This window comes from Vidua macroura, chromosome 12 (assembly GCF_024509145.1).
Source record: "Vidua macroura isolate BioBank_ID:100142 chromosome 12, ASM2450914v1, whole genome shotgun sequence".
Classification (NCBI taxonomy): domain Eukaryota; kingdom Metazoa; phylum Chordata; class Aves; order Passeriformes; family Viduidae; genus Vidua; species Vidua macroura.
The window spans coordinates 10,057,196-10,082,529 of NC_071582.1; the positions used below are offsets into that span (position 1 = coordinate 10,057,196).

Consider the following 25,334-nt stretch of genomic DNA (forward strand, 5'->3'; position numbering starts at 1 on the left):
CCTGCCCGGCCCCGCGCCCGCCGGCGGGGCCCGGAGCGCTGCCCCCGCACTGGCCGTGCCGAGGAGAGGGCAGTAAGCCTCGGGGGGAAGGCAGCGTACCCCCAGCTTGCGCCGGGCCCTGCGGAGCGCCCGGGGGTGCGGGGGCTGCCCGCGGCTCGGGGGCTGCCCGCCGCGTTCGTTCCCTCGCAGCGAAACCCAACAAGTAGCGGGAGGAGCAGCGGCCGCGCCGCCAGCCCCGCACCGCCTCGGCCGCCACACGCCCGGCAGCGCCGGCAGCCAGGCGGCCCTTCGCTCTCCTCTTCTCTCTCCCATTTTTTAGAAATACACTAATTAAATATTTTTTAAAGAGGAATTTTGTTTTAAAAAATACAAATAGAAACCACCAAATCTTCGGGGCTAGTAGAGAACACCGAACGATTTGGAACCGCAGATCCTGTTTTATTTACATGACCCCTTTCAGCTAACGGCGTGAAAGGTTTTTCAGCCACCAAACAAATGCTACTATTTTAACTCTCTTTGAGAATATTGTTTTTGCTCTTAATACTAGAATAGAAGGCAGGTTTATGAGAGAGAGGCTCGAAGAATTGGTTTCGATGCAAGAGACCTACAGTGAAATTAAACTAGGTGGATTCTTTATTAAATGATTTTCGGTCTTCTGTGGTTTTATGAAAATAAAAGGGAGCACTTTGTCATTTTTAACAATGTAAGTAGCCAATAAATCTAATTTTCACATTGATTTCTGTAGGAATTAAGTGATATCTACACTATCTGCTGTGAATTGTTTTTGGAAACAAGTGCGACTTTCTCCTGGCGGAAGCTTTTTTTAGAAATAATAATTACAAAAATACATTTCTAAGAGTATTTATTAAACCATTAGATTTTTAAAGTAGGGAGGAAATTATCTATGATACTGATCATGTATATCTGAGACAGCATCTAGACAAAGAGCTTAATAAAATGCGCCAAGACAGGCAAAGGAAGAGCATTGCATAGAAAAATGTCTAATACAAATAATTACAGAGGCGAAGATTTTACAGAACCCTCGGTCTGGCGTCCGCGGAAGAGGAGAAAAGGATTAAAAAAAAAAAAAAAGTGAGGGACTATATTCGTTCATACATGTAACTAATAAAGATCTCAGCTGAGGAACCCAGGGCGCTGCGAGCAGCGCTGCCAGATTAAAACGTGTCCCTGACTTAATTGCTAACTCGGCGCCACGTGCTGCCTGCGCGGCCAGGTGCCCTTCCCGGGGCCCTGGCAGAGCAGCACCTCTGGGCACCCGCCGGGGATTTAATAGCACCTTTCCCTAAATAATGACCCAGAAGAATAGTGTTCACCAAAGCGCTATTGATCCCCATTGTGTTCCCGTCCGTGGGTTTGGACAGCCCGAGCCAGCGTCACCTCAGGGATTACTTCTGTTTCGGGGTACCAAGGAGCGCCCGTGGGGGCGAAGGGCGGTGGAGAGGGCAGGAGCCCCCGCGGCCCTCTCGGGTCGGCCTGATGAGGGGAGGGGGCACCAGGGCAGCAGCGGCCCGGCGTGGGATGGACCACCGACCCCGACGGCGGGTCCTGCCCGCAAACACCCGCACCGCGGGCGGGAAGGCTCGGCCCGGCCCCGCGTGTCCGGGGAGCGTCGTGGGCGGTGGCTCCTAGGGAGGAGGAGCGCGGCTCCTTCCCTTTCTCCTCCCTCCCGTTACCCCCAACTCTGCCCGGCCTAGGAACGGGGCCAGCCGTGTCGGGGGAGGTTCCGCAGGCCATCGGCCGGGCACAGCTGGCGGCGGTGTCCGCGTCCTTCGCGGCCCGGGAGGGTTTTCCTGCAGGTTTCCAAGGGCATCCTCGCAGGATCTAAAGCCCAGGGTTGCACCCGCCGCGCCGCCACCGCGAGTACCGTGCGTGGATTGTGCATGGACCGCACATCCCCTTGGGGCCGGGGGGCTGCCCCGGCAAGGGACAGCACCCGGCCGGTCCCAGCCTGCCTCCGAGAAGGCGGCAGTGTAGAGTTCAAACGCATCAAACTATCAGAAGTCATTTATCCGGTTTCATAAATAATGTTCTTATTATTTCCAGCCCCCTTAATTCATGCTCCTGTCCGCTTGATTGCGGGATTTCAGCAGATAAAAAGTTTATAAGTTGGTCGGGTTCTTGTTTTCCTTTTTCCATCATTAACATCATTAATATAAGCTATCAATAACCCTGTCGTTTGGAGCATAGCTTCACAGTATTGATTTGCGCAGCTATTCATCTCTGCCATAGAAGACACGGAATAATTTTCGCATTACAGTAGCTTGGATTTGCTTTTAATTCATATTTAAAGCTGCAACTGGCTCTGTGGAGCTCTCTGCGAAAGACTAGAGGCGCCTAATTAATAATAAGTTAGAAACGAAGGAAGGCACCAGCGGATAAATAATTAATACAGACATCTCTGTCTCTTTGAGTATTGCTACTTTAAAAATTTAGACTTACCAGGGCCATACTGTAAGTCTGCAAGTTATATTGAGGAGATGATTTAAGAAAGCTATTTTTTTTTCCTGAAATACAATGCTAAATTATTTACGGTGTTTTGCAATCTTCCATAAGTTCCTTCATTAACAAGCGCTGCGGTTTGCTCCGGGGGGTGCGGGAGAGCGCGGCTGCAGAGGGACCGCGGCGGCTCGGCCGGGCAGCGCCCTGCCGCCCTCGGGGCTCGCTCGGTGCCCTCTCCCAGCTCCGCGTCCTTCAGCCGGCCAGACCCCACCATGGGGCCTCCAGAGGGGAGAAGGAAAGAGCCCAGCGCCCTTAGGCAGGTGGCAGGGGCCGGCTTGGAGCGAGCTCAGTCACCGCGCTACCGACCCTGGGTTCCACGAGGCTCCCCTCGGGCAGAAGTCCGGGCCCGGGGGAGAGGGCTGCGGGAGGGGGAAAGGCAGGACCCCCCCCCCCCGGGCGGGCACCCGCAGCGAGCCCCCGCCGCGCCGCAGCTTCCCCTGAAAGCCAGGCCCTCCCCCACCTGCCCCGGCCGCCGCAGCCCTCTGTTCTCTGTCTGCCCCCGACAGATGTATATGTTTTTGTCGCCAAGCAAGTTTCCAAGAAGCTCGACAGGGGAAAGTCTGGAAAAGTTAATCCCCCCCGGCAGCTGTTGGCTTTGGGAGCCTTCGAGCGTCACCTTTGACACGCTGCCCGTGCGAGGGGACCCGGTGCCGCAAGCTGTCACCGCACAGGAGGCGCGGGAGGGCGCGGATGGCGGCAGCCCCCTCACACGCCATTAAAAGAAAATCAAAGTGGAAAAGTAGAATACAAATAAAAATAAATTAAAAGAAGGTGGGGGGGGGAAGAAAAGAAAGGAAAAAATAAAATAAAAAGGAAAGAAAACCAACTCTGTCCGGTCGGTTGCAGCGCAGTGTGATCGCTGCCCCGGGCCGGGCCGCCACGTCGGGCGGGCCCCGGTGCCCGCGCGGTGTTTGCTGGCGTCAGGCAGGAGATTACGGCCGTTTCATGGTGTCATTAGCTCGGATTTAAAAAGCACACACACGCCACGCAATTCAAACAAGCAAAGTTGCGTTTTAAGTCCGCTCCGAGTATCTGCTGATCAAATAAAGACTTAAGGGCGGTAACGATTATTCTGTTAAATATATGGTACTTGACTGCACAAGCAGTAATTGATTAGCGCACCGAAATGAGCTCTCTCCGGCGCTCGCCCTTCGCCAGTGGGGCGGGAAGCTCCGCGGGGGAACCGTGCCGAGGTCCGGACGAGGGGAGCCCGGGAACCCCCGACGACGGAGAAGGGAGGCTGCGGGGAGGTGTGCCGACTTCGTCTGCCCTGTCCCGGGCTTCTGCGAGCCCATCCCGGGGTCCCGGGGCACTCTGCAGCTGAGACGGGACCGGGGTCGTCGGGCCCGAGGTCCTGCTCTGTCCTCCGCGCCAGCGGCTTTTGCGCACCAGAGCCGCTTCGTCGTTGGGTCACCCCCAGAGTAACGGAAAAAAATATTTTTAAAATAAAAGATGCATGTAGGGCTGGGGGGAGCTGGGTGCGTTCATACGGCCACTCTTTCCTAAGGTTAGAGATTGAACCTCGACAGAGGCCAGCGTGTCACAGGACTCTCCAAATTGTTTGCGTTCGGGTTTATACTCATTTCTTGAAGAAAAATTTGATGTTGCAATTTCCTACAAACTCGAGGAAGTAACATATTCGCTATGACGTTTGCTTTGATAACTAATCGCTAAATACACTGAGATTAAATATTTTTAATTAAACTGTAAATTGTGTACAGATATTGATAATGAAGAAGCTGACAATGTTTCGATTAGATCTGTGACATCACCTTGCGTTGGCTTGGGAAACAATCACAGCTGTTCACTTCGGTCTCAAAACATTCTCGATTTTTTTTATTGTATTTTATTGTATTTTTTTGTATTTTATTTTATTTTATTTTATTTTATTTTATTTTATTTTATTTTATTTCAACCTAAACATTTTCTGAGGTCATTGACTACGTTTCTGGTTTATTTTTTCTTCTTTGGCAGATATACATTTCCTTATCTATTCCTCGCTATCAGAAATGGAGATACTGTCAGCGTTAACGTCACAAAAATTTAGAGAGTTGTGGAAGCGTTTAGGACTGGGGGTGGCTGGGGTGGTAGGAACAGTGCGGGATCTGTACGTGGGATTTTTTTTAGCACAAAATAAAATACGGGGAACTCCTTGCGCCCAGGGAAAATGAACGGCAGTGAGCAATTGATTTCTTTCGGAGACGGGGTTCAATAGCTCAGAATTCTTAAAAGTGTGTGTGTGTGTGAGTGTGGGTGAGTGTGATAATTTTGGGAAATACATAAAACCGCTGTGGAAATTCTGAATTTATAGAGGCGAAAAATTTTACTCGCTTCCAGGGCCATACACGCAACACACACACAGACGATGGCTGAGATTCCAAAAGTTTCCTGCGAGCCTCCCAGCGCCTGGTGATTTTTGAGCTCCCCGAGCGCAGGCACACGCAGGGTGTGCACACGCAGCCACGCACGGGGCCGGTGCCGGGCAGCAGTCCCCACGCTGGGCTCCCAGGGCACGGTCCCCCGTGAGCGCCCCAGGAGTGCGGCGGTGCCTGGGCGAGAGGCACCGGGGGCTCCCGCTCAGCCCCGAGTCTCGTTGCGGGGCGGGGGTGCGGGAGGACGAGCCTTCGGTGTGAGGCACGGTCCGCACGCTCGCACCCCGCGGGGCCACACCTGGTCCCGCGGGCGTTGTGGACGGGCAGCAGGGAAGGAGCGGGCCGGGCCTGGCTCCGGCGATGGGGCTCCTCGCCGAGGCCACGCCGCTGCCCCGGCCTCGGCCGCTGGTGCGGTACTTTGGGCTCAAAGCGCGGGGCAAGGGGTCTCGCTGCCTCGGTGAACCAGAGAACAGTGAGACCCCGCGGGGCCCCGAGCCGTGCCCTTCCCCTCGCCCCGAGGGGAATCTCCGCAGGCCCTTTCCGTAAAGTTAGGTCAATAACTCCGAGAAAAGTAACCCCAGGGCTGATTTCAACTCGCTCCCAGGGGGACTCTGCCCCAGGACCGGCTCCTGTCTCTGTCCCTGCAGCCTGCGGTCCCCCCGGAGCCGCTGTCCCGCTGGCAGCGATTCCTGCCTCCGACAAGGCAAGGGGCCTTGGAGCTCTCAGCGGACCGCAGGGAGGGTGACAACGCCCCCGTCACAGACCTCTGCACGGGTCCCGCGGGACGAAGCGGCTCGCCCTCGCTCCGCGCGCCGCCGGCGCGGGCTTTGCCAGGACAGGTGCTCGAGTCCTATTCCCCCTTCCATGGAAAAGACACCGGGGTTCCGGCCTGAGCCCCAGCGCGGCGGAGATCCGCTCGCTGTCCCCGGGCCTGGCCGGGGCGATGGGGACAGGCGGCTCCGCAGGGTGCCGAGAGCAACCGCGGTCCCCGACAGCAGTGAGGGGGGAAGCGGCGGCGGCCTTTGTGCGCCGCCGGCCCGGTGCCGCCCGGCGGCGGCCCCGCGGCTCTCCCGCGGCTCGGCTCGGCCCGTCCCTCCCGCCGCTCGGCGCCGCGCACACGCTGCACTCTGCCCGGCGTGGTTCGTTATTGTTAATGGGCGAACAATAGGCACATCTGCCCTTTCTTCCAGCATAAAGGCACCTTAGCTAACGAGGGGGGCCGGCGGGTGAGCTCGCTTGTTCTTTCTCCTCCGCCTCCTTTTCTTTCTTTTTGAAGAAAAAATAAAAGAAAACCAGCGGCACGTCCGGCTGCTGGGCGCCTCGGGACATATGCTCGCCTTGCACTGCCGGGCACGCCCGGGGTCCCCGGCGGGAGCTGCGGGGGGGCGTCCCTCCCCATCGCACCGCCCGGCCGGAGCCGCGGGACCCCTGGGACGCGTGCTGGTGCTGGAGGCGGTGCGGGAGCTGGGCCGCGGGGCTGACCCCGGGACGCAGCGCCGTGGGGCTCCCACCGCCCATCCCCAGGCCGGGCAACGGGAACTTTCCCCGTAGGGCACCTGAGAGGAGCGATACCGGGACACGCGGCTGCGGGACAGCGTGGGTAGATACGGCGGGGAGTGCGGGGTGACACGGGGGGCACGGCCCGCGGGCGCCGCGGGGCAGGGCGGTCCGGTGTCACCTCCGGAAGCTCCCGGTGAGGAGGCTCCGCGCTCACGGAAAACGCGGAGTCACCGAAGGGGCGGGGCGGGTGTCCCTGCCCGGCAGCGGGGGCGGGGCGGCCCTTTGTGCCCGGGGCGGGGGCCGCGGGCGCGGGGCAGCGGCACCGCCGGCTCTGGGCCGCGCCGCGCGGGGCTCGCCCGCTTAATACCGGCGCTGACGTCACGGGGCGGGGCGGCGGCGGGAGGGGGCGCCGCGCGCATGCGCGGTGCGGGCGGCGGCGGCGCTGCAGCACGGAGCGGTGTCGGAGCGCGGGGCGCAGAGAGAGCCATGGCTGGGGATGGCGAGGGACGCGGCCACACACCCGCCGCGGCCGCGGCTGCGGGGCCCGGCCTGAGGGAGCGGCGGCCCTAGGACCGGCCCGGCGGCGCCAGCCAGCAGCGGGAAAAAACAAATAAATACATTGCCACAAAATAAAAATTAAAAGGGGAAAAAAAAAAAAAAAAACCAACAAAAAAAAAAAACCAACCAACCGAAAACCGGGAAAGCCAGCAGCCCGGCAACAGCAGCAGCAGCACCGCCACCACCAGCCCGCAGCGCTCGCCCGCCGCCGCCGGCCCGCGGGAGCAACCGGCCGCCGCCAAGAGCTCCGGGACGCCCCGCCGCCCACCAGATAGATGTGCGGTCCCGCCGCCCGCACGGCCGACGATGAACGCGCAGCTGGCGATGGAGAACATCGGCGATCTGCACGGGGTGAGCCATGAGCCGGTGCCCGCCGCCGCCGACCTGATGAGCGGCAGCCCCCACCACCGGAGCGCGGTGGCCCACCGCGGCAGCCACCTGCCGGCCCACCCGCGCTCCATGGGCATGGCGTCCATCCTCGACGGCGGCGACTACCACCACCACCACCGGCCGCCCGAGCACGCGCTGACCGGCCCCCTGCACCCCACCATGACCATGGCCTGCGAGACACCCCCCGGCATGAGCATGAGCAGCACCTACACCACGTTAACCCCTCTGCAGCCTCTACCTCCCATCTCGACGGTCTCGGACAAGTTCCCTCACCACCACCACCATCATCACCACCATCACCATCCCCACCAGCGGATACCGGGCAACGTGAGCGGCAGCTTCACGCTCATGCGGGACGAGAGGGGTCTGGCGTCTATGAACAATCTCTACACCCCCTACCACAAGGATGTTACCGGCATGGGGCAGAGCCTCTCTCCGTTGTCTGGATCGGGCCTGGGGAGCATCCACAACTCCCAGCAAGGGCTGCCCCACTACGCTCATCCCAGTGCCACCATGCCCGCCGAGAAAATGCTCACCCCAAACGGATTTGAAGCCCACCACCCTGCCATGTTAGCCAGGCATGGCGACCAACACCTCACCCCCACCTCCGCTGGCATGGTGCCTATCAACGGGATCCCACACCACCCCCATGCCCACTTGAATGCCCAGAGCCACGGGCAGATCCTGGGCTCTGCCAGGGAGCAAAACCCTTCTGTAACTGGTTCGCAGGTCAACAGTGGAAGTAATTCAGGGCAAATGGAAGAAATCAATACCAAAGAAGTAGCTCAGAGGATCACCACCGAGCTCAAGCGGTACAGCATCCCCCAGGCTATCTTCGCCCAGAGGGTGCTGTGCCGCTCTCAAGGGACGCTCTCAGACCTGCTGAGGAACCCCAAGCCCTGGAGCAAGCTCAAATCCGGCCGGGAGACCTTCCGCAGAATGTGGAAGTGGCTCCAGGAGCCGGAGTTTCAGCGGATGTCTGCTCTGCGGCTGGCAGGTGAGCCCGCTGCGGGGTGTTCGGGGCACGGCAGCGGCAGAGCGGGGCCTCGGGCCTGGGCAGGCCGCCCCAGTCCCTGCCTGTCCCTGAAGAGCAGAACCGATCCCCCGCTCCGCCACTCCATTTCTCTCCCTTCCCCTCTCCCTCTCCCGGCTCGGCGCACCGGCACCGTCCGGTTCCTCTGCGCCGCACTCAGACAAAGCCGAGCCGGGGCTCGGGCTGCGCAGTGCGGCGCCCCGGCTCTCCCCGTTCCCCGGCCGGGCGCACCCGCCAGGCTCGCCTGCCTCCGGCAGAAAGACGCCCAGCGCGCCCGGTAACGGGACGCCGCCGAAAGCCGCACCGGCCGGCGGCAACGCTGCCCCGGAGCGCGGAGGGCGAGGCGGAAATGCTTGAATTGGCGGCTGACCGGGCCCACGGACGGGGTACGGGGGAGCCCCGGTAATGCGCCGCCGAGAGGAGTCGGTGCGTCTGCTTTGTGTGGGGGGCGGTGGGCTCGGGTCGCGGCGGGGCTCGGGGCCAGCGTCCCGCTCGGGCTGGGTGAGCTGGGACAGGCGTTTGGCGCGAATGAGCCGAGCCCGGCGGGTGAGCGGTGCCTGAGAAATGCTGGTGGCTAAAATCGTTGGATTTGGTTGGGGTTTTTTTGGTTTGTTTTTTTTTTTTTTTTTGTTTTTTTTTTTTTGTTTTTTTTTTTTTTTTGTTTTTTTTAACTGGTTGTAGTTATCATTAGGCCGCGCACTTTGAGTTCCGCGTGGATGTCTCTGCGTGAGACAAACCGCCCGTGCCGCGGCTTCGCTGCTCCGCAGCCTCCCCCCGCTGTCGGCGCTTGCTGCCCGGTGTGCTCCCGAGCGGGTCCCGTATTGTCTGCTCAGAGATGGCCGTCCCGGCCCGTACCTGTGCTCTGCCGCCGCCTCCCCAACCCTCCCGTCTGCGCCCCGGGTGCAGAGCCCGGCTTTAATATACCGTGAGTGAGGGTTTGTTAATTAAGTGATAGGTCTCCATTAATTTGTCCCTGGAGAACGCGAGACAGTCAATCCGAGTTGGAGCCAGGGTCACTGATCCGTTTCACAGACAAAAATAAGGGAAGGGCCAAATCTTTCTCCTTTCAAAAGCACAACTGGTCTTGCGCTGTCGACTACCGAGACGGTGAGAACGTGCGACCGTTTTCCGAGTGTGCAGAGACGCAGCTGGGCCACCGCCGTGCTCCGTGCCTATTTTCAGTCAGTCACCTTGTTCCAGAAACCTAAAGCAGAGCTAGGAAGGGTCCGGGGCAGAGCCACCCTCCCCGCTGTAGCTGGCCCTTAGGTGCCCGCCGGTGGGAGGACGTTGCTTTCTTTGCCTTCCACTCCTGCGGAGTCAGTTTCAAAGGTCTGAGCTCTCAGAAATTGCCCTTTCCGCCTTCCCTTTCTCAGCAGCCACCCCACCAGCGAAAAACCCTCGTCTTGCTGGTGATACCCAGAAGAGGAGGATGGAATTTGTGTTTCAAATATCCCCGTAACGATTGTTAAGGCGAACTTTCTTCGATTTGGAGCGTATTTTTACGACAATTTGGTCGACCTGAATCTCCGCTCATTTGCATAGATCGATACTGGAAACAACCTCTCGATTCGGAGCCTGCTGGCATCCCTTCCCTGGCGCTGCCGGCCGGGAAGCTCTGCCAGCCCTGGCTGCTGCAGGGCCGGGAGGGAGGGGAGGGAGGCGGCCGTGCTCTGCCCAGCTGCCGGGTCCGGAGGGTCCCATTGTTCGCTTCTGCCCCCAGACCTCCCCTTCTTCCAGCCACCTCAGCGCTGCCCTCTCATAAACGGATCCCGGTAATCCCGTTAGAGAGACAAAGCCTCATTATTCCGCCTTCCCTTTCCGATTAAACCCGAAAGCTGGCACCTTACAGAAACAGCTTCCCCGGGGCGAAGAGGGGTTGGCAGCACGGGGGGGGTCGGGATGTACCGCCCGCACCCGGGAGTCCGCGCGTCCCTCGCGGCCGGGCCGGGCCGGGCCGGGCCGGGCCGGGCCCTGCAGAGCTCTCCCCGCGTACCGGGGGCTCCGGGCCTCGCCGGGCGCTGCCCACCTGGGCGCCGGCAGCACGTGGGCATTTGCATAGAGCTGCGTCCCTGTCAATGGGGCGGTCCCGGGGCCCCCGCCCCGCCCCGCGCAGCCTGCGCGCCCTTCCGCACCCCTCTGCGCCGTGCTGCCGGCGACCGGCTGTAAATGCATAAAGTATCGATTTTATTTTGTGAAGGTTTTAAATGTGTGATGATCTTACTAAGTGGTAAAAATCTGCCCCGATTGATATTGATGTATGAACATCAATTCAAAATAACATAAATTACTGCAGCCGACGCAAATTAAATTTCACGTCCAAATTATAACTCACTCCCGGGCGTTTAGAGAATTATCAGGTACATAAATACCCAGAGCCGGCTTCATTTCTTCCCCTTCTGATTTCCTGCCGACAACAACCAGGAGACAGTGAGGGGGATGGAGCCTGCTTATTTTAGGCCTCGCGGTCTTGCCTTGCACTTTATCTTGAGTATTTGCCCCTTCCAGCCGTCCCTGGGGGATTCCTACCTCCCAGATTACAGAAGCTCCGACAAATAGAACAAAAATTGGTAGTTACATGGAAGCAGGATTGAGGTCTTGACACTTCCTGGGCTGTCTCTTGAAATGTAAGCAGAACTGCTAATTGCAAAGCTGACCTCTTCCAGCCTCCATCTTATTCATCCCATCTCCCTTCTCTTCTCTGTTCTTTTTTTCCTTTGTCTGTCCACTCTCTCTCTCCTTCTATCACTGAATATTTATCTATTTGACTGTCTCTCTGTTAGTCTTCCCTCCCTCTCCCTCGCCTTCATTGACATTTGTAAGGGCTGTGAAGGGACGCTAAAAAAATAAATACAACTAAAAGAAAAGGTACATCCCTTCTACAGCCTGCTGGGATTTAAGGCTGAATTCATTTCAGTTTGTCGGATTTTTTTTTTTTTTTTTTTTTTTTTTTTTTTTTTGTGTGTGTGTGTGAGAGAGAGAGAGAGGAAACAGGAGAAGATAAAGGAAGAAAAAAAACCCGACTTTGTCTTGTTCAGGAAAAAATAATCTGCTTCGAGGCATTCATTGTTGGAACTGCGACTGCCCGCCGGCCTCGCACGGGCCCGCCGATGGGGAGGAAGGGTAGCGGTCAGGGAAAACACGGCTAAAACACATTTTGCAAACGCGCCAGAGGAGTGTAGGGGAGCCCAAGGTTCCTTAGAATCTACTGCCGGAGGGGGTCCATTGCCGATGTGCGCCCTCTGAGCGAGCTCGTCCCGAAGGGCCCCTCCGTGGGGGCTCCCCGAGACGGTGTCAGCGGGGAAAGGCGCCGTGGGGAACCCGCGCTCGCCCGCGGCTCTCGGAGCGGGCAGGCCCGTCCCTCCAAAGCTGCTCCATGTTTGCCTGCGACCTGGCTGGTATTTTCATAGCTGCACCTTTTTTCCTCCCCTCCTCTTATCCTTTCTCCCTCATAATGTGAATCCCGGCTAAACTGAAGCCTTGGGAAGCCGGCGAGAAATTCTCGCCAAATTAACTGTAAAGAAATCGATGGAGTAATCAGAGCGTTTTCCACATTAAATATGAAATTTAATGACGCCGTTTGCACCTCTCGCCCGCCGCCGCCCCCGAGCGCGCCGGGAAGGTCTGGGCCGCCCCGGCCCCGGTGGCCTCATTAGGGGCTGTTTAATATTTACCCTGCGGGCACTTTGCATAAAGGCGTTTGCATCAGGGAGGCGGGGGGCATCGACCGGGGCCTTCACCGGCGACATTCCGAGCGCGGACCGGGCCCGGGGGAGAGGCCCTTCGCCTCTCGACCCTGCGGACCGCTCGGACGGGGACGGCCCGGGCCTGGCTCGGCGCACCTTGGGCCGTGACAGCGGCCGCTCCGCTGCTGCCGGTGCGGTGCTTGGGCCGAGGCAAGGGGCCCTGTCCCGGAGGGATCGGAGGGTGGGAGAGCACCCGGAGCAGTCGTGCCCGGTGCGCAGCCGGGGCAGCGCTGGGGCGCACTTGTTTGCCGGCCGTGTCCTTCGGCGGGATTGATTTACAGCCGCGTTTGCCCTTCGTTAATGTTTGCCCAGCGGGAGGAGGAGCGGGGCCGGGCGAGCCGCGTTCCTCCGCACTGGGCCGGGCCCGCCCCGCGCCCGTCCTGGCAGAGCCCCCGCCCCCGCAGCACGGCTCGGCCCCCGCTTGTTTGCTCGTGCGTGCGTTCGCTCGGCTGTTTGTTTGTTTTAATTACCCGCCGCGTGGCGGGGCGGCACCCGGGGGCCGTGCCCCGGTCCCACCTCGCTGCCGTTTGAATCAAACAGCCTCCAAACAGGGCGGCTCCCGCCCGTGGGTGCCGCCGGGGCCGCCCCGGCTCACACAGCCGGGCTGTGGGCGCGATGCCCGCCCCGACCGGCCGGGGCCATCGTGCCGTCCGCAGCCCTCGCTCGTCGCCCCTCGGTTCCCGGGGGTTCTGCGCCATCTACTGACCGCCGGCGGGCGGGAGCGGCCCCACCGGCCCGGGCACCCCGCCCGCACCGGGCAGCGGCGGCGGCTCCCCGGGCCGGGAGGCGGCGGCTCCGGGGAGCGCTGTGAGCGGGGGGCCCCGCGCCGCCACCCGGGCTGGCTCCTTCCTCTCGTTCCCCGCGAGCGCGGAACGAGTGAGGCCCTGACCGACTTCAGCACCACGAACAGCGACCGCCGGCGGGGCCCGACCCCAGCTCCGCCTCCGCCCGGGCGGCCCCGCTCCCGGCCGAGCCCCGCGGCGCGCCGGGGCCGGACCGGCCCCCCTCCCGGTTCATGGACGAGGCCTCTCGTAGCCCGGGCGCAGGTGCTTGTTGAGCTTCCCCACGGCTGCCGACCCCGATGGAGAGCAGCATCGCATCGATTATACGTAGCTGCAGCCGGCAGTTAGTGCCGCGGTGCTGCGGCGAGCGCCGGGCTGAGCGCACGGGCTGCCCGCAGCGGGAGCGGCTCGGCTCCCTGCAGGGCAGAGCCCTGAGAGCGCCTGTTTTGGGCATGAGTGCCTTCGAACGGGTGCGTGGCCAGAGGAGAAGCGAGCTTCCCCCAGCACGGTAACTCAGCCAGCCAGAGGTGAGGAGAGCTGCGTGGCACCAGGACTGTGCCCGCTGCAGGTGCCACTGGTAGGGAGCCCGGGCTCCTGCCGGTGCTACAGCTGGGTTCCAGCGTGTGCGATCTGCCTTTTACATAGCCAGGAAGGAACGTGATAATCAGATTGAGACAAAATAATCTGGAAATCCATTGGCCAGGTATTCTTCGGGGCCTGGCTTTGCCTGTACCGGCATTAAAGCACCGCTCCTGCTTTGCCTCAGGCAGCCTTCGCCTGTCTGTGTAGCCGAAGGGTCCGCATAAACTCCACACAAGGGACAAGTTAGTTTCCGGGCATTTATAAGGTGACTGAAGCGTAGGAGCTGTTGCTGAAGTGCTGGTGAATTTCACCTGAAGACTGCAGGCATCGAAGGGAGTTTTTCCTGAGGACCGACCGGGACCCAGCATGGCTGCGTGTCGGGTGCTTCCATGATCAAATCGATAAATGCAGATGCGTGTTTCAGACATAAATCTACCTGGCTTAATCATACACGGACAGAGAAGTGACCGATGCTGACAGACTCTCTTTGGAAACGCAGCTGACTTGAGCCGTTTTGCTTAAGAAGAAGTCAGTTTTATGATGTTGAAAGATTAATTTATAGGAACAATTTATTAACTGATAGTTAATAGTGGTTTTAATGTTTTTTCCCCCATTTTGGGGCGATAGGAAGCCTTAGTGGTGATATTTTCTGTAGAGACCAAACGGCAATTAAAGCTCGATGGATGGCTGCTGTTCCGCAGGGGTGCGGGCAGCACCGCGGGCTGCCGCGGGGCGCAGAGCGCGGCGCCGGCGTGTGCGGGCGCTGGCTGGTGGAGCTAGAAATGCTGCTGCTTCCGATAGAGGAAAACGTTGAACCGGATGGCACGGGAGGCTCTTCCTTAACGCTTGGGTGCAGAAGCCACTGAAGTGAGACCGGGCTCGGGTTTTGGATGTCTTTAGGGTGCAGAATTCTGCACTCGTTGTCATATGCATTAGAAACCCATCGATAAGAACTGAGCCACAGGCGGGAGAGTTGCCCGCAGCCCCTTTTCCCCCATTTCCCCCCGCACAGGCAGGCTGCCAAACGGCTTCCTTGATGTCCCCCCACCCGGAGGAACTTCTTTATGTCATCATTGACTCATTTCTCCTTTATTTGAAACATATCTCGTTATTTTGAATATATTGGAATTGACGGGGAACTTAAAAATTGGAGCCGGGGAAGCGCCAGCCGGCGGGCCGGTCCTTAGGAGCCGAACCAGAGAAACGACCCGGGGTTTTCAGCGAATCTGGCGATACTCGATGTTGCACTTGAAGGTTTTGTGACGGACTGCGTCGTTTGCACCGCTCAGAAGCTCAATTTTCGGCTGCTGTAGCAAAGCCTCTGACTGGGGATGCGGGAGGGGGCGGAATGGCCCAACCTGACGCCGGAGTGAGCACCCGGGCGCCTCGGAGGCCCGCGGGGAGATTCGCTCCCACAGCCCGGAGCCGGCGTCAGCGGGCCAGGGCCATCGGACCCGGTGTGGCTCCGCACCCGAGTCTGTCCCGCGGACCCGCGTGGGCGGGACACGGGCGGGGCGGGGCTGCCGGGGCGGGCCGGGGGCGGGAGACGCGGAGGGGGTGAAGCGGCGCGGCCAGGTGCGCAGCGGGCGGTGCTGCCCGGCCCGCGTGGGCCGGGGCGCGGGGGCGGGGCGCGGCGCATAAGCGGAGCGGAGCGGAGCACAGCACAGCACGAGCGGGTGGCGTTCTCCAGCTTGCGCTATGCGCAGTATACTGGCTGGCACTCCCCAGCGCGGTGCCGTGGCTTGGTGCCGTGGAGCGGCAGCGCGGGTGAGGAGCTCATGGCGCGGCGCCGAGCGCACGGCGTGGTGTGCCTTAGGGAACCCGCTGTGCGGTGGGATGTGGTGTGGAGCCCCGCGGTGCGGTGGGATGCGGTGCGGTGCGGCTCCCGCGGTGCGGTGCAGTGTGTTGGGATGGGATGCGGTGGGCTGCGGTGGGATACACTGTGTTGGGCTGCGGTGCGTTGGGCTGGCTGCCGTGCGGTGCGTTGGGCTGGCTGCCGTGCGGTGCGTTGGGCTGCGGTGCGGTGCGTTGGTCTGGCTGCGGTGCGTTGGGCTGGTTGGGGTGCGGTGCGTTGGGCTGCGGTGCGGTGCGTTGGGCTGGCTGCCGTGCGGTGCGTTGGGCTGCGGTGCGGTGCGTTGGTCTGGCTGCGGTGCGGTGCGTTGGTCTGGCTGCGGTGCGGTGCGTTGGTCTGGCTGCGGTGCGTTGGGCTGGTTGGGCTGCGGCGCGTTGGGCTGGTTGGGCTGCGGTGCGTTGGGCTGGGTGCGGTGCGTTGGGCTGGTTGGGCTGCGGTGCGTTGGGGTGGCCGCGGTGCGTTGGGCTGCGGTGCGGAGCCCCGCGCGCGCTGCGCGCCCCTCCCGCGGCCCTCGGCGGGGAGCGGGCGCCACCCCGCGGCCGGGGGCCGCCTGTGCCGCTGAGGCGTGGGGGGGGGGGCCGGACCCGGCTGACGCGATTAAAATATTGATGTAGTCGCAAAAATCGTTCATTAAGGCAATTTAATCTTTGCTATTAAATGCCCTTTCAATTCATTTGGGGTAATTAAGATGCAGTTTAAGTGATTAAATTCTAATTACTTATGCTAGGCAAAGAAATATTTGTCACAGTAATATGGTTAACGAAAGACCTAGCTAAAGAATTTTAACATTTAGTTTAAATGATATCTCAGGGAAATCAGGTGCTTTCTCCTGATTGATCCACTTAGCAACACATTCTGTAACGGTGATGTCAGTTCACTGAAGTGGTTACAGATCCATCAACACTAAGTTTGTGTAAACCCCTGAAACCCAAAGTGCTGAGTCAGCACTCCTCAGTCAGATTCACTTCATTATTCCAGGGCCAGCAAATTAAGGTCACTCATTTTAATGCAGTGCCCAGGAGTGAGATGTTTACCATTCTGGCTCAGCTGGGATCTGTATGTTGGTGGAGTGATGTCATCCTGTGAGCTTCCCATACACAAATGTATTTTCATCTCTTTTTATGTTATGAAACAACAAAAGAGTATTCCCCTGGATTTGTTGGCAGAGAAATGAGACACAGCTCAAAAAATCTCTGGGTATATGGAAACACCTACACCCTGAATAAGCATAAATACAAATCACTAGAGAAACAAGTGCCAAATGCTGAATAATGCCAGGATTAAAAAGAAAACATTTAGTGTGGGCTTAGGCATTTCAGAATAGACAATGCCCTTTTCAGCTGGAAGGGGAAAGCTTTGGGCAGCAACCTGTGTCACCCAGGTAGGCTTTCATCACTAAAAAGCTGTGAAGGGCCTTATCCCACAGTGGGCTGAAGCTGGAGGGAATGCTCTTTCACGCATCAGTGCTGTCTGCTACCTGCTGCAGCGGGAGCTCATGGCCACGAGCTGCCTTCATGTTTGAGGCTGTCTCACACAGCACCTTTCCAGAAGGATTCCATTTCCCAAGCACATTTGAAGAACCTGTGCCAGTGCAGGGGACCACTAAACGGTGATGTATCAGAGTCAATGTCAGTAGTTGTGGTTATGATTCAGGTCAAACAGATTTGCTCAGGTTTAGTTCATGTGGTGGCATCTAACCCTCAGGTAGCCTGTGTCTCATATGCCCTTTTATTTTGTTTTCATATTCCCCCAAATATGAAGTTTTTGATAAATGGCAAAGACCTGTTGTTTGTGTGTGTCTTTGCATGCCGCAGAGGTGTTACTCACGTGATAAGGATGTAACTTATCACATTTTATAATGTGTTATTGCCACCATGGATTTACCATAAGCTTTTGGCTACCTGTTTCCACTGAGCTGTTGTAGCCAGTGTGATTAGAACTATCTATGATGGCCAAAGTCCTCCAGCAGTTTCAGCCTCCTGTGGAAGCAGAAATACTGCTGCTTTCTCCACCAGAAGGTAGAGCCTCCTACAGAAGAATATCCTTCAGGATATTCTCCAGTTAATATCAGTGAAGTTTTCACTCTCCACACATGTTATTGGATACTATGTGATGCTTCAAAATTAGAAGCAGATGATTTGGAAAGGGATTCCTAGGTGTATGCAGTTCAGACTGTAGCTGAACTTTCTAGACCTGATACAACAGAGATTAGAAAATACATGTAAATAGAGAGCCCTTCTGAAAGGGCTTTTTATGTCTTTAAGACAGTCCTGTACACATGAGATTGGGATAACTAAAAGACTTTGCAAGAGGAGGGGTAAAAGACATAATCTCATGCAAGGCACTTGGTGACCAGCAAGTACTAATGGCTTGTGGTCAGCAGTGACCCAGGCCAGAGCTGGAAATGTGGCCCATCACCTCAGGGTGAAAGGTCTCGTGTCCCGTCATTGCTGACCCACACACAGTCTCCTCTCCACGTCCACAGGCTCTGAATTCAGCGTGGCTGGGGAGACATTGTGTGTGTGTCTCTCTTGCTGGTCTGGACTCATTTTAGGTCAAACAGAGGAGAAAAGAGCTCCCTGTAAGCAGAGATGCCCTGTGTGCATTGGCTTTGTCCTCCACAGGGTGAGGAGACCCGTGCCCAGGCACTGGTGGGCTGTACCCTTCCCTTCCAGGAGCAGCTATGTTGTCATGCTGCTGGTGCTCCCCTCTCCTGTGTCCCTGCTGCCCTTGCAGCCACTGTGTACAGGCAAAAACCTGCTTGTGGCCACTGTGTGCCCCTGTGCTGGGGCTGTGGGAACTGCTGCAGGCGGCTGGTGAGCAGTGTGACCCTCAGAGTGCAGGGCTGCTGCCTCAGCCTGGCTGTGCTTGTGAGGGCACAGCTCTCCCAGTGCCAGGCCTGAGACCCCAAATCCATCATCTGCCTCGGGGTCTGCGCTCTTCCATCCCCTGCCAGAGAGCTTGTTCTGTGGTGGCACCACAGTGGGCCACCAGCTGAGCAATGCCTCTCTCAGGGAGAGTTGTCCTCTGACATCAAAAGTAGCCACAGGGCTTGAGGCAGGGTTTGCCCAAGTAAAATTTTCCATTGTTGTTCCCTCTGCTTCAGTGACAGTCTTCCAGAAAAACAACCAGCACAACTTGTGGTGATATTTTATTATGTTCACAAACCAAACCAGAAACCATTGGAAACCAGGTTTATTGACAGCATCACCAGTTTTATTCTTTGCTCCTGTTTTTTAGAAAGGAAAACTGGAGTTTGCCAGAAACAGCTAGCCACATGTGTACACACCAAATTCTCCTGGAAATTGATGTACAGTAATCAGGTTTTTTAAATTTGATTCTAAAAAGAAACCCACCCTCTAGGGATGAAACACTAGATCAAGTGTCAGGATTAACACCTGAGCTTACTATAGTCTTGACTTTTACACTGACTGAATAATGTTGTTCATATCACAGGCAAAACATCCTCTTCACTGTCTCGACCTAAAGATGCAATTAGTGCATTTTCACAAGGGACAGGGTCCTGTTCACAGCCCTGGCAGAGCAGAACTAATCCCACTGTGCTGCACCCAGCTGGGGGCTGCAGAAGAGTGTCAGCAGACAGTGGAGCTGCAGAGGTGGGAGCTCACTTCTGTACCATGCCCAGGCAGCTGGGCCTCACTGGGATGTACAGACCTTACAAGGTCTGGCAAGTTTACTTGACCAAATCCCTCGGGTGACTTAGAAGGAACAAAGAGAGACAAAAATAGATTGATGGGTTGTGTCAGGAGAATTGCAAGTGTCAAAAGTATCTGTTGCTCAGGGCAGAGGAAGATGGAAATGACTGGGAGAGGCCAGAGTTCAGGACTGGATTTATAAGGCTCCTTCTGGCACTGATAATATTACATTGTCATATCTGCACGTGTGTTGCCAGAGTCAGGGTGACTCTTCCTTTATCCTCTGCTTTTCTTTTTTCTTAACAAGATTTTCTTAAAGGCTTTTTCAAAAGGCATCACATGGAGCATCACTCAGCTGGGGCACCCTGGGGACAAAGAACAGGGCTGCCTGCAGCACGGAGTGAGGGCAGGGTGCCAGCAGGTGTGTCCTGGGAGAGGGGCACACCTCTAGGGAGCACAGCACCCTGCAAAGCACCTAAATTCAGTGTTTGTGCTGTGGGAGAGGGTCCACTCACAGTGCTCAAGGGCAGGGGCACAGGAAGGACATCCATGCAAATTATTGTTATTATCTTCTGCTATGTGAGATAAAAGAGAGATGGAGTGTGTGATAAATCGTTGTGAAGACAGGCTCTGGTGTTTTTCCAAAAAAACCATTTCAGCTGATGTCTCTGGGGCCTGACCTCAGGGGACATTAGGGGAGGACCTGATGTTGGGGTAGGACCTGGCCAGAGCAGGCACAGCCACTCTGCCTGGGCATGACCTGGCTCAGGCTGCTGGCAGAGAGCCTGGCAGCCCCATCTTGCCAGCCCTTGCCGTGTGAGCTGGCCAATCTCTGTGCCTGCTCTGGATCTGCTCTCATGTTGGAGCAGATTTATCCCGTGGTGTACATTTGTTCTCTGGCAAGCTGGAAGCTACAATTTATTATTAAAATTGATTGGCTCCAGTGCAGGGAAAACGATTGCAAGGAAACCCTATTACAGTTTTTCATTATCACTATTATTTATTTTAAAGTGCTATTAATATTCCTGAGCCTGGACAAGGCAGAAGATGAGAGGTGGTATCCACCCCTGCTGCTCACAACCTGAGGCCTGGCAGTGCAAGGGCTCTTGGAACAATTGAGTGTGTTGGGAAATTTTTACCCTCAATCTGCCTCTGGCAAATGCTAATGGAAGTAGAGCTGAAAATATTTGCAAAAAAAAGTAAAATAGGCTTATTTGTATCATAGACTGGTTGTTTTTTTTTTTTTTCCTCCCTAGTAATGAGTTCTTTTTTCTTACTTCTGTGATGTCACTAGCATTAATTAAGAGGGTTTTGATACAATTGAAATTGAATACCAAGGTATATTGTAACTCTTGGGACACTGTCTATGGAAATAATTGTTCAGGAATACTACATTTCAGGAAACGAGCACAAGTTCAGGAAGACAATGTGTTATGCAAGCTAGTTTCACAGTAGATGGGTGGTTTTTTTTACTCCCTACTATTTCAGAGAGCTCATGTAGTAGCTTGTGACCGAAGCCCCAGAGGCTCACGTCGCTAATTGAGCTGGCTTTGTACCTACTGCTGTGGCTGTCATTTGTGATGTGATGATTCACACTGAAGCATTGCACAGCACTGACTTGGATCACGCTATCTGTGCCATTAGGATTTTGTGACAAATTATGATCTGGATGGAGTATCTAGGCAGAAGATGGAATTTGTGTACTCTTGGAAAAAGGAAGGTGTAAAGCAGCATGAGCAGAAATGAAGCACAGCAAGTGTTGTCTGCATCTGGTTTGTTGTCTTTTCTGCCTGAGCCTGTTAGCAGGGGCAGTCAGAGCTGGAAAGCTGAGCTCCTGCAGCTGCTTTCCCAGGAATTTCTGATTATCAAATGGTCAGACATACATAAAAGACTGAGATGCTGTTGGTATCCTCATTCTTACTATTTGTCAGTAAATAACAGACTATTCTTGCAAAAGCATTTTTAACCCTTGATTTGCCCATGTTAACCTCCACTGGGGATGCAGATTATTTCAGCAGGAACCAATCCCCACAGTGAATTCAGCAGTTTGGCTTCAGAAGGGGCTCGTGTGCATCAGGAAACCTGGTTTTTAGCCCAGAAGCTCCACAGGGTTTTAGAGGTCAGGATGTAACTTCAAAGCGTTCTTCAAAGGTTTTCAGATAAAAATACCTGTAGGAGACATGAGCCTGGCAGCCCAAGCCATTTGATTGATGTGTGATTTGTTATGAAAGAGTATGTGGCTGGAATATAGATTGTTAGGGACCTTTTCAAAAGGTCCCCTCCTCAGAGGGGATTGAGCCACCAGTGTCTTGGTCCCTGCCTGGGCCAGCAGACGGAGCCTTCACAGCTCCTGGCTCCTGATCTGTGCAGTTCCTATTTCTCAAGTACAAAAGGTGGATGACTATTTGCATACCTCCCACGAGCAATGAAGCCTTCATGCCAGGGCTGCCTCTTGGTAGTAATAGAAATTGTAGAAAGGACCTTTGCAAAGTAATTTGTTGTTTTCATTCCTATAATCATGGTGTAAGTAGAGATACTGCACAAAATTCTTCATGTAGTCAGTACTGATTTCCACATAAGCCAGGACTAGACAAACACAGAGAAAGAACATTCATATTACCTTCAGAAACACATCTCTCAATCAGAATTAAAGGACATTGTTAGAGAATGAAGGGAAAGAGACAACTTCAGACAATTTTGAAAGTGAGACAGAGAAATCTGCCCTCCCAAGGAAGCTTTTATCCTAGCAAAATGCTAAGATGAGCTGGCAGAGAGTCGCAGGCTGACGGAGGGGTCTGGGAGTCTCCCTCACATCCCATCAGATCCTGCCTGGAAGGTGATCTGGGAGGCAGATTTCAAATTGCAAGCATCCTTTAATAATGTAGAGCAAAATAACATTCTCAAAGGGAAAGAAGGCATTATAGATAAAATAAGGAGCAAATCTATAAAGAGGATTTACTATACCATTGTTTTTCATGACAAAACGTGTTTTATTTTGTTCAGAATACATCTGGCCTGTAAGACTGTAGTAGTATCCTGCTTTCTCACAGTTCCTTATTTCTCAGTCAACAAAAAGCTACAGAAATGGATTGAAAACAACTAATAATGGTAAAAAATATTACCAAGGTTAACTTTAGAGTTTCCTGAAATTCCACTTTACCTCCTAGAGATATTAAATAGTTAAATTCTCAGCACTAATGGGTTGTATCAAAATGTAAGTTCTTAGTAAAAACATTTGCTGAGTTTTAACAGACAACAACACAGGTATTTTCTTTTATTTCTTATACTTGTAATGAATTAGAGATTTAAATGTCCCACATCCTCTCCAAATTCAGAAGCTGACATGAACAGCCCTTTTTCCCTAATTAGCCCTGTACTGTGCTCCCACATACTCCTCTGCCAGCCCTCTCTAACTGTCCTCCCCTTTCTTGCAGCGTGCAAGAGGAAAGAACAGGAACACGGGAAGGATAGAGGGAATACACCCAAAAAGCCTCGGTTGGTCTTCACTGATGTCCAGCGTCGAACTCTACATGCAATATTCAAGGAAAATAAGCGTCCGTCCAAAGAGTTACAAATCACCATTTCCCAGCAGCTCGGGTTGGAGCTGAGCACCGTCAGCAACTTTTTCATGAATGCACGGAGGAGGAGTCTGGATAAGTGGCAAGACGAGGGCAGCTCCAATTCAGGCAACTCATCTTCTTCATCAAGCACTTGTACCAAAGCATGAAGGAATAACCACGAACTAAAACCTCGGTGGAAAAGCTTTAAAAATAAATAAATAAATAAATAAAGACAGACCAGGACCTCAAAATAGCAGGTTTATACTTAAAACTATTTGAAAAAAAAATATTTATAAGTCCAAAGAAACCAAAGACTTATTTCACCTGCATTATGACTTTGTTCTAAGACACACACTTTAGTGGGATGACGACTTGCAAAAAACAGAGAGGAAGAAGAAAACGAAATGGAGGGAACGGAACGGAAAGCAAAGAGAAGAGGAACGGACCACTGGTCTTACACCTTTGCCCATTATCATCTTCACCGTACTTGGCTGTTTAGTGGTTTGGAGCATAGTGATTTCCTGTCATTGAACAGACATCTCTTTGGATACAGCTCTTCACGTCCGCAGCAGTTGCCATGGAGGTGCTCGGTGTATCCGTACTGCGTACACGCCAGTGGGTAGGGACTTAGGGCTGGTCTCCAGAGAGGGCTGTGCCAGGGCACGGCCGACAAAGCGTGGAGTCGTCTGAATTCCTTGGAACGGTAGTGTGATTTTTGCTGTTTCACAGTTTGAACTTGGCTGGTGCAATGCCTCAAAACAAGTTCAAACTAGGCAAAGAAATTTTGAATGGTACCTAAACCAGTGCATTCTCTTTGTTTGTTAAGGAATGTTCAGATTTAAAAAAGGAAAACTATTCCATCCATAAAAAAATCGACTAGCTACCAAAGAACACATTTAATAATTGTATTGCAGGTATTTTATTGCAATGATTTTAATATTCCAAAGCTATTTTTACACAAATACTATGTAGAGTTATAGGTATAAACTAATCTAACTGTATAACACATAAAACTTGTAATCAAGACTGTTATTTGCAATTAGTAAAACCACATTATTGTTTCTTTCTGTGATTGGCAAGAAAGAATGTCACCCGAGGAGATCACAGCCCCTGGCAGAGCACGGGAACCGAGAACGGGATGCTGCTTCCATTGAACTCAGTGAGCCCTTTCCTCACTGACTTCAACGGGAGCACAGGAAGGAGCCACGTGTTAGAGCCGTGTGTGACACTGTGTGTGACACTGTGTGTGACACTGTGTGTGACACTGTGTGTGACGCTGTCCCCGGGCGCTGTCCCGGGCTGGAGCCCGGCGCAGCCCGGGCGCTGTGTTCCAGAGCGGCTCAGCTCTGCCATCTAGCCTGCGGACAGGAGACCTGAGGCACTCAGGATGCAAAAATGAAACGAATTGGGGGATGCAAAACCACAGGGCTCAGCGTCTGATCAATACTCATTGACATTAGTGAGCTTTTTTTTACCTATCGACTTTACCAGGCAAAGGAATAGTAACAGCTTTGATGGCCCGTGGTCTTTTCCTACTGGAAACAGTGGTACAACATCAGTTAATGTGGAAGGAGCTCCAAGAGGAGCTCCAGTAGTGCTTTTGGAAGGAGGAATTGTGATCTCTCTGAAGTCAAGAGCAAAATTCCCATGACACCAAGATACAGCCCGATGTTTTGTGGCTTTGTATCTCTGTGTCGCAGGCTGAGCTTTTGTCCCATGCATTCTTTCTTGCTCATCTATTAGTCAGGATAATGCATGAAATAGTTTGAAGTTTGTAGCTGAAAAGCTTTAAATGCTCTGTTGCTAACAGACCCATAGGAGAGAAATCATCCCATTCCTACTCTGATAAAATTAAAGAAAAAAGCGTGAAATATCTGCATATTAAATTTTAATGTAAAGGGAAAATAGACTTTAAAAACGATACATGTGCCTGTTAGATTTCTAACTGGTATTTCAAATTACTGTAGTAATTATGCTAGGTATAATAAATTCAAAAATAACCAAATATGCAGGTATAGGCCCAAAGCAAGGACTAGAAATAGGTAATCTTACTTCCAACCTTTTTGTTTTTAAGGAAAAGAAAAAAAAGACAAAAGAAAATTCAAGGTAAACTAGAATGCAAACACTATAAACAGTAGCAGATACTGGTTTGGGGGATGAAACCCACTCAAAATACCAGTGACACCAAAGCAGAGCAACTTTTGTAGCACCAGTTGTTTCCCAAGAGGACAGCGTCTAGTCAAGGTTCAGGGTATTCAGTTTGTTTCCACCCAGTATTTAGAATACAGGTGAAATAGCTCTTTATTAAAATAAAGTTAAATAAACCAAATATTTTTGGCACTGAATATTTCTCTGTATTTCAGTATGTTAAACCCACTTTAAGGCCGACAAGGCAATTATCTATGAAAATGGCATCTAATCTGGATGTTTTTTGAGTCTCTAGCTTACCTTAAATTTTAGCAAGCTTTCTTTTGAAGTGTTCCATCCCCATGGAGACATAACTGACATGGAAACATTGATAAGCTCACATATAAAGTACCTTATGAATGCAGTCTCATTAGTGTAAGGTTAATAAAGGACAGTGATAACTAATGGTTTAGTTTTTTTCCGGCAAAACACTGCTTTGTAACGTACCTATAGTTTAGAGAATAAAGCCTTATTTATTTAAAACTTGAGAATTTAAAAATGCAGGGAAATTCAAAGTACATTACCGCATTTTTAGTATTTCCATTGTATTGTCTTTATAGACTACTTGCTGAAACCAAAGAGAACTTTCATACCAGCAT

General features: G+C 54.1%; 1 protein-coding gene across 1 annotated transcript; it reads left to right on the forward strand.

The window, feature by feature from the left end:
* The first annotated feature begins 7,084 nt into the window (after positions 1-7,084).
* On the forward strand, positions 7,085-25,140 carry ONECUT1 (one cut homeobox 1). The gene is made up of 2 exons (XM_053988677.1): positions 7,085-8,337; positions 22,423-25,140. The coding sequence occupies exons 1-2, from the start codon at positions 7,257-7,259 to the stop codon at positions 22,713-22,715; spliced, it is 1,374 nt and encodes a 457-aa protein (XP_053844652.1). The 5' UTR covers positions 7,085-7,256; the 3' UTR covers positions 22,716-25,140.
* Positions 25,141-25,334: the final 194 nt, after the last annotated feature.

What these genes read in the sequence shown, in the direction of transcription:
- ONECUT1 (XM_053988677.1), top strand. Translation starts at nt 7,257, where the DNA reads ATGAACGCGCAGCTGGCGATGGAGAACATCGGCGATCTGCACGGGGTG. An exon ending in GTCTGCTCTGCGGCTGGCAG is followed by an intron (nt 8,338 to 22,422) that starts GTGAGCCCGCTG and finishes CCTTTCTTGCAG; the next exon opens with CGTGCAAGAGGAAAGAACAG.